The sequence below is a fragment of the Prosopis cineraria genome, unplaced genomic scaffold (genome assembly GCF_029017545.1).
Source record: "Prosopis cineraria cultivar Desert tree isolate PC_DT_omini unplaced genomic scaffold, ASM2901754v1 PC250, whole genome shotgun sequence".
Lineage (NCBI taxonomy): Eukaryota > Viridiplantae > Streptophyta > Magnoliopsida > Fabales > Fabaceae > Prosopis > Prosopis cineraria.
This window is the reverse complement of record NW_026555577.1, coordinates 48,626-58,149: the sequence shown is the minus strand read 5'-3', so window position 1 is coordinate 58,149 and position 9,524 is coordinate 48,626. Positions and strand designations below refer to the sequence as shown.

Genomic DNA, 9,524 nt, shown 5'->3' with positions numbered 1-9,524 from the left:
TGATTACACCTTGAAAAATTAAAAATATTTTATATTTGTTAATAGAAGAAATCTATGATAAACTTATAACCGGAACTTGATCTATCATAAGAGTTTATCTTCTATCTTATATTAATAAATTAATAAATTATATTAAAAATATGATCACATTATCGACATATCATATATATGTATAATAAATTAAATAATCAATATATAATTATTTTGTTATTTTAAACATATAAATAAATGTCTAAATGTAGTTTTTCTTGGGCAAAATAATGTTGATCAGTTAAGTGATATTTCCTTCATTTAAAAATATAAGGTATTTTTAATCGAATTTCACCCCTTAATAAAGTAATTACCTATTTTCTAACTAACCCTATTTTTTTATATTTACCTATATGAAACATCCTACAATAAATATAAAGTCATTAATTAATAGGGACACTTTTAAAAGAAATAATGATTACACTTCAAAAGATTAAAAATAACTTATATTTTTTAATATTCAACTCCTTAAAAAATATTTTATATTTTTTAACTAGAGTACTTCCTAGTCTTATATGTAAGTTGTCTTTTAAAAAATTTTTGCAGTCCTAAATATAATTAAGCTACTTTGCATGAGTTTATATGCCATTAATTATTTTATTTTAAATATGCCTTTCATTTTAATTTTCAAATAAATAATTTTTAAAAAAATTATGGTAAAAATTTTAATAACGTAGCTATTTTTTCTTTATTTATATAAATTTGTTGTAAATAATTTATTAAAATAAATTTAATATTTTATTATTTGTTTAATAGAACATAATATATGCATGCACGCTGGTAGACCAGCCTTACAAAAATAGGTCTAGCCCATCTAAGCCGACCTTTTCAGTTTTACATGCTTGCAATAAATCGTTTGGATCAAGGCTATTTGCTATGTTCATTCAAGAAATTCCCAATTACTTCTCCACCTAAATGGTTTATCTGGATTTGCAAACTTAGAAATTGAGGACAAGCATCTGTTTCTGTTATAATGCGCGAAGAATTTCAAATCTTTCACAAAAATGAAATGGGATAAAGAATGCACTTTCAAATCCGAATCTCTTTTGGCATGCTTGTCTTCGAACTGCCTTGCATTGGATTTATCGATGTTTGGTGCCTTCCTTGCAACAACACACGAGTCTCTTTGTAGTTTTCTATCACAAGCTTCCTCTTCCCGTCCTTGCTGAAGGATGCTCTGATGAATGGACATTTTGTAGAAGACTTCCACAAGCTTCTCCTTTTCTTTTGTCCCATTTCATTCATTGTTGGGGATTGCATTGATGACTTTTTTTTCTGGGTACTTTTCCATGTGGTTCCGGGGAAAGCGGTTATTGACCGTTTTCTTTTGTTATGTTTTTTATAATGTAAATTTGTTTTTAATTAAAAGGGAGAATTACAACCAACGCTCTCTCAAGAAAATTAATTACGTACAAAAACCAGTAACATATTCCATTTGAAAAAAAATAAATTATGTTTCACATTTTAACAATAATTCATTTCGCATTGGTCTTTGTTCATGATTAATTCTCTTGGGAGGGGGCTGGTTGTAATTCTTCCTAATTAAAAAAAAAATTCCCAAATTCATTTCAAAAAATGTTATAACTTAATTATCAATGAAGTTGTCTGGTAGCAATGGTCATCATCTTTTTTGACCAACAATGGTCATCCTCTTCATTCGAGGATATTGTTTTTAGAAGTTATTACATCACATAAGTTTTTGGGACAACTCTGAGGATTAAGTGAATCATTCATTAAAAAAAAAAAACAAATGATGACATAACAGTATAAAAATTAGGAGGAAAAAACAGAACTTAGGACGGGAGAGAGAGAGAACCTAAAAGCTCAAGAGCAGTGTGAGTTTGGACTTTTTGCATGCACGTCTTATGTGGGCTATCTACGCAGAAGAATGCTAGTCATCATTTAAACACCATTTAAAATCTATTTAGCCAATTAATCACCATTAAGCAGAACAATTTCTGAACGTTGGAGCATTAATTTGTATTAAAAAAATTCTTTTGAGGCATTTAAACCTCCAACATTTCAAAACCCCTTTGGTAAGCTATTTTAAATAAATATTTTGAGCGAAAACTACCCAAGGGACAAATCATTGAATTTCAACTGAGTTGGCCAATTTTAAACTACTATTATGTGCGCAAGACCGCTCCTTTTCTCAGTCCATTTACTTTGTTCAATTTCAAAATATGTACTATGTATAATTTTAAAATATGTACTATATATAATATATGTATGTATTATTATTTTTTTTATACATGGAAAGAGTTTGAACCCTTGATCTCTCTCTACATCACCTCTTCCCCTACCCTTGCCACTTGAGATACACACAAATAATTTAGTTGATTTCCTAGTTTTGTGTATTAATTCCTTTGAGATGTAAAGATTAAAAAAAAATAGGATTTGCCTCTTTGATAAGATTTTTTTTTAATACATATAGGCAACGATCAAACCCTCTAACAATATGCTTTAAAAGATCCAGCTACTTCAAACTATACTAAATTTTGTTAGCGCGCATTTGGTTTTTCATTTATCAAAATTTCTTTTGACGCAAAAACTAGTTTAGTGTAAGTTAATTATTATAATAAAATTTATATTTAAATTCATTTTTTTTAAAAAGTCAATTTGATAATTGTTTGGATTATATATGGTTTTCTAGCTTTAATGAAACTAAGACAATTTCATCACCAAAACAATTCCATTGTATAGCATCCACATACAAATCATGGAAAGATTCACCTCTGAATGAAGCTAAAACTTTACATGGCATGTACACATGGGTCCCAAATAAGCTCAGAATCATGACACCATCATTGTTTTTTAACTCTGAATTATTGGGATTGGTTCTTAGCGTATTATCGGAGCCTAATACAGCAGAAGAACCATGATTTCTTGTTTCTCTTTTTCCCCTGCATAATCATAAAAAATTATATCAATATTATACTATGCTAAACAATGTGTATTATATTGGTTACACAAGTAGGGTTAGCAACAGGGCTAAGTTTAACCTAAAATCTATACGAAGCCCCCCCTAAAATTAAGGCCTAAGTCAACTACAATTCCAATAATATATGTATGTAAAACGTGTATATATTTATAAACAGCCTAATCACAGGCTTGAATCTATCCTATTTCTTAAATAAGTCAACCCAAACAAACATAAAACAAAATAGGCTATATAACCTTGATAGGTCACTTGACCTGTTTTGATGATTTTCTTGAACACTAATAACGATTAATTAATGCCTCTACACTTATAGAATTAGACAATTGATGGTAAAGTGAATTTGTGATATAGTTGATTGAGGGCTAAGCTAAGGATTTTGATCATTCATTAGCTTTCATGGCCTAAGAAATATCCCTAGAAATGGGTTGTAGCTTCTAATGTGACTGTGTTCGAGCTGCAAGATAGCAGTTTGTCTCTCTTATCTTAGAAGCTAATGATTTAAAAGAACAAATAAAAATTGGAAAGGCAGGATACTGCAAAACAGCCCCAAGCCCTCAGAAACTTCACTCTTTACAAATGCATGAATCCAATCTGATATGGGAAGATGTAATTGATTCAGATCTGTCAAACTCACTCTCCATCTAGTCCCTATTACTCTATAGCATTCAAAATGTTGTTGATGAATCAATCACCATTTGATGTCTCTGATGTCACTAATACCCAGCAATCTAAAATCTGTTATACACACAATATTTTACCCACACAAATCTCTAATTTTAATGATGCTATCATACTGTTTCATTCGAATTACAATATTCACCTACCAATGGTCTATGAGTTAACAAAGGGGGCATGGATCATCAAAGCAATGGTGAGCAATAACTAACTTATGAAGATCCAAATTATTTGGTATCTTCTTCAGGAATGAAGAAGGATCAAGTTTAAGTACAACGACATCTAGATATTAATTATGTGCACACTTATACACATTCTCTAAACATGCACATCAAGATGATAATAGTGATGCAATTAATGAAAACAACAACAATTAAGAAAAACCAATGAATAAAATAGAAGATAAAGAGAAATAATGGAGTCTCACCATGGGATTAGGAGTAGCAGAAGCAGAGGGCCGTTCTTCTGGTGTACCATGATGATGACGATCATGCTTGTTATGATGATGATGATGATGATTTTTGGGAATGTCGTCATGATGATGATGATGATGATCTTGAAGTTGGCTTTGACGTTTGATATCAGACAAGTCAGTCTTGTGATGTTGTCGATCAGCACGAGCCTTTGTGAACACCACTGTGTACCCTGAACTCACTTCGGCCCCACCATTCTGATCCCACCCCCCAAATTGTGGCACTGACATTCGAGGCCCTTTCCGCTGCATACATCCCCAAAAATTAATATCATATGTTTGTTATTTATCATGCGTCATTGTGTATATGGAAGATGCATGTATATCTTGAGGATAAAAATAGGAAAGAGGAATAGACGAAAACAAGAAGAAGAAAAACCTTTCCATATCCATTTTTATTCTTCACCTATTTGTATAGTTTGCGTTGCACAATATGTAGACTAATAAATATGTCAATCGAGTTGTGGTTTAGTTACATGAAAACTTTTCTATAAGCAGGAAGTTTTAGGTTCATTCTTATTTATAACATCAAGGCTTTAGTGCCTCTCACACTAAATAAACAAAAATAAGCTAACACACAAGCCAAAAGTTGCTTGGTTTGATTTTGCTTATAACTTTAGGTTGTAAATACTTGATGCTCTAGATAAAAGAAAGGTGCCACATATATGATGGGATATACCGTGTCTAAAAGACAAGGTCCACACTCCTATTTCTTATGTTAACTATCAACTATATAAGAATAGCATGTATTTGTATACTAAAAGCTTGATACTTTCATCTTGACATTGTGTATTGGTTGATGCCCCCTTTATATCAACTCTCACCAACCAATACAAAGTCAAGATTCTTAATACATTTCATTAATTTGAGAACATATATCCAATTAATTTGAAGATCCCATTTTGGGACTATTTAATTTTAATCTCAATCGTGGTCTCAATCTTCCAATTTTGTGTACCAAAGTCCAATGTAAATGGGGTCATAATGTTCTATCTGATCAATGTAGGATCATTGAATCTATAAATTGCTCACAATATTATGCCATAAGATGACAATCACATTGTGGCATAGTGTAGCAGCATGAAAAGTGGATAGATACTTGGCTTTATCAACATAATTTTTAGTTTGAAGTTGGAAAATATTGATTAATAGGAAAATTATCTTTTAGTACATGTCAATTGCCAATAAGTTATTTGTCTTATTTTTTTAGATATATGGCTATCCAATTGAGTCAGATTTGAATATTGCCATACCTAATTGTGAGTAAATCCCTCAGAGGTATTTTTTGCATTCACACAAATCGAACTTTAAGACCTCATGCTTAAGCAATCATAATTCATTCAACTAAGAAACATAATCAATAGTTACACCTAATTCTAACTAATATAAAAAAATATATGGAACATAATCAAGTTTAATAAACTAATTTTCACAAGGAATGTCCTCGTGAACAATTTAAACCATTATATTCAAATCAGATATGAACAATTTAAAAAAGATAGACATGTGGTATAAATCAAATCCAAATACAAAAGATCAATTTATTACTCTAACATCAAAAACAATCATTTAATAATTTATATCCCAGAAATGCAAGGCTACTTATTATTACCTCTGTATGTTCCATGCCAAAAAAGAGATAAAAGAGGCCAGCCGAACTAAGAGATTTTGTTCAGCTGGAACTTCTATCTCAGCAAGCATGTAAGATTGAAAGGGGTGAGAATTTGATTATCATGGTGTTATATGATCTTTAAACCCTACAAGGTACTTAATTAATTAATTTTGTGGGGGACTTCTCAACTTGTTCTTTTTCCTCATTATATGTTATCTCTCATCTTGAAGATATATTCTATTTTTAGGGTTTTAGTTATTGTTAGAACAAGAAGAACATGAGTGAAATTAGGGCACAAAATATGCTCAACCACTTATAAATACAACGATATTCTGTTAATAATCGGATTCAAACTCCCTAAAATAGGAATTTTTCAAGTCTTTTTTTAATGAATTGGTTGATTATGAATAATTGGGATTGTTATCACAGGACAAAAGATTAATAAACTTGTCTATGATATTTAAGTATCATCTTTCGAAATGAGAATTATATTATTATGACTCTTCTAATAATCAAACAAATTTTTATTTTTGAATTTTTAGAAGTATTCTTCATCAAAGTTGACACTTCTGATGGAAGGCACCATGTCCATTTCATAGGCATTTGTAAACTAAAAGTTTGATAGAGTTTCATCACAGACCTAGATCCATAGACTCCATGACCTGAAAAAAAAAGGAATATAGAAAAATAACATGAGCGTGCATTTTCAATTTTCGGGACTATTATAACATCACCCCAACTATCGTACCCCTTTTCAGCTTGGTGGAATCATCTGTCACCAAGCCTTTGTACCTCTCTTATCCAAGTGACCATTCACATGACTATTGTTAAATTCTCTCTTTAAACCTAGTGTTTGACAAAAAAAAATATTGCAAGGCGTGTCAGAGATGCAGGGTCTCAAAAGAATGGAAGAATTTGACTTCTAATCAAATGCAAGAAATCCAAGCTCTTTTACCACAATTCTTTGATGAGAGAGGACTCCTCTATTTATAGATAGTCTTGGTTTGATGTCCAAACCTTATGATCATCACTTTCCTTAAATTTAAGAAGCATTCTTTCATCATGATCACTTTTCCAAATTCCATGATTCAAGTATCATGGGTGGAGTGTGAAAATAATGGCCTAAACCCAGTGTTGACTTAATGGATAAGGCTTCATAAATATTCAATTTTAATTATTTTAAGGCTAATTAAATTGAGTTGAGTTTGAGCCTTCAAATTCACAATTGAATATAAACACATACTAAAATCTTATAGGAGGTCAAAACCTTGAATGGAGAGGCTTTTAGCAAAAATAACATGTTCATCGCTTGAAGAATACTTAACCCTCTTATATTGCCAAGAGATATGGGTTAAGCGCTCACAAGGCTTAGACTTTCTAATATCAATATTGCTAATTTTAGTTCTTTTACTTATCTTCTTGTTTAGATCAAGTGACTCAACTCTCCTTTTGCACATGGCGATATTTGGATAATTCACATGAAACCTATCACCTGTCTCCTTGTGCTGTGACTGACTTTGATACATGACAACCTTCTCTGACAAAACCTCTTCAAAATATCAAGTAGCGACTCTAATATAATCATTTATGCATAAAAGACATATCCACTAAAGGAGCTTTTATAAGTAGTACCAACTGACCAAGACCCTACAACAGAAACTAAAACTTGAGGAAGAAAGTTTGAAGTTGTTTTACATTATCTAACAATATGTCATTATATCCAATGCCCATATAAGTAGAACATATTCCTCCTATTTGTTCTAAGACTGGTGACACCCTCATAATTTTACCATCAAGTAGTTGACAACTACATTGACAGAATATAAACTAAATCCAAAGATGAGAACTTGAAAGGTGCAAACCCCAACAATTTAAATTACTTTTATCATCATACCAAATATTTATTTTTTGCAATACTCTCTCCAAAGTGTCCCCCGGTCAGCTTGGGGTAATACTCCAATGGTAAATCATAAACTTAAATCCATACAAGGAAATGTTGAACATGCAAATAAAACAAAACGGTATTTGGCTTCCATAGGGCAATAAAGAATCCATCCAACATACATCACCAATGGAAGAGCATGTAGTCAATGGCTTTACAATTTAGTGGCATGAGAACTTTTTTGTAAACGAGAGGTCGTGAGATATAAAAGCATGTAATTTAAATTATTTTTATATTAAAAAAAGAGTAAAAAAGAATTATGATGTTGTTGGACCACCGAAATCATTCCTTGCAATTTTCAGTAAATTCCAATCAAAGATTGTAATTTTGAGGCATGCAATTCACGACCATCTAATACCTTAGCAAAAACAAAGTATCTCCTGTTCAAAAATAAATCAGGGTAGTAGAACGAGACATTCACAAAACCACAAAAAAAAAAAAAATAAAGAAAAATAGTTCAAACCTTTTTTTTAAATGTAATAACGTTGGCAAGAAAAAAACCCCTTTAATTTTTTTAAAAAAATCTTCTTATGAAACAAAGCAATATCTTGTTATATTTTAATTTTTTATCATTATATCCAATATAAATTTTTTATATATTATTGTCGAATATAAAATTTGAAGCATCAAATTGAAATTAAAATAATAAATAATGATAATAATATTTTATTATTAATATAATGATAAATACACAGTTTAGAATTACTACTGACTATTTACCATTAATATCACCGACCGACATAGCATTAAGGGATATATGAATAATAATTATTAATTAGAATTAGATGCGAGTACTCTCTTCTTTATCTTCTGCTCCGCGCGAACGATCTGAAAGCAGAGCCCCAATTCTCAGCAGCACCGGTCGGCGACAAGCATGGCGACGATCAGCCTCCGCAAGGGTAACACTCGGCTGCCGCCGGAGGTGAACCGCGTTCTCTACGTTCGAAACCTACCCTTCAATATCACCAGCGAGGAGATGTACGATATCTTTGGCAAGTACGGGGCGATTCGGCAGATTCGCATCGGCACCAACAAGGACACACGTGGCACCGCCTTCGTCGTCTACGAGGACATATACGACGCCAAAACCGCCGTCGATCACCTCTCCGGCTTCAACGTCGCCAACCGTTACTTGATTGTGCTTTATTACCAGCAGGCGAAGATGGGCAAGAAGTTCGATCAGAAGAAGAAGGAGGAAGAGATTGCTAGGATGCAAGAGAAGTATGGGGTCTCCACCAAAGATAAGTAGGCTAATATAATAAATCCCATATAAGAATTTCTAGGGTTTCTTTTGTGTATCTGTAGTTTGGGGATTTGTGAATTATCAGCCGGAGGGAGTTCTAATTGTTCTATTGGAGGGTGTATTATGCGTCCTATGATATGCCCATTGCGGCGATTAATATAACTATGCTTTTACTTTTATTTTGCAGTGTTTAGATGGTATCTTTGCGCTGTGCTGTAACATTTGTACATGGTTGCATACTAAAGATGTTTTAAACTCGTAAAGGTTTAAGTAGCATGATTTTTGAAGTATTTTGAAACCTTGTAGCCAAGAACGTAAACCTAATAACAACAACATCCATGTCGTGCTTCTTGTTCTTGCTAATATCAGGGACCCTTTACTTGATGAAGTTAGATCCCCCAAGAATCTTTATTGGATGGTTTCTAAAAGTTTAATCTTTTGTTTTCCATACTTCGAGGTAGTCGCATTGCACATAGATAAATTGTTCAAACTTAGAACATGATTCCTTCATTCTAATTCAAACTTCAGTTCCTTTTTCGCTAGCTTTCCTGCTCTACTGGTTTCTCCTTTATGAGCGTGAAGATAGACACCGTTATGGTCGCCAGCTTT

General features: G+C 32.1%; 2 protein-coding genes across 2 annotated transcripts; one reads left to right on the top strand and one right to left on the bottom strand.

Annotated features, from left to right (window-relative positions):
• Window positions 1-2,703: 2,703 nt before the first annotated feature.
• Window positions 2,704-5,895, bottom strand: LOC129296068 (uncharacterized). Its single transcript, XM_054934667.1, has 3 exons — window positions 5,731-5,895; window positions 4,074-4,364; window positions 2,704-2,933 (listed from the first exon to the last, which is right to left on the bottom strand). Exons 1-3 carry the CDS (start codon window positions 5,743-5,745, stop codon window positions 2,880-2,882), a joined length of 360 nt encoding a protein of 119 aa, XP_054790642.1. The 5' UTR covers window positions 5,746-5,895; the 3' UTR covers window positions 2,704-2,879.
• A 2,557-nt stretch (window positions 5,896-8,452) lies between these two features.
• LOC129296071 (splicing factor 3B subunit 6-like protein) lies at window positions 8,453-9,094 on the top strand. The gene has a single exon (XM_054934669.1). It carries the CDS (start codon window positions 8,547-8,549, stop codon window positions 8,919-8,921), a length of 375 nt encoding a protein of 124 aa, XP_054790644.1. The 5' UTR covers window positions 8,453-8,546; the 3' UTR covers window positions 8,922-9,094.
• Window positions 9,095-9,524: the final 430 nt, after the last annotated feature.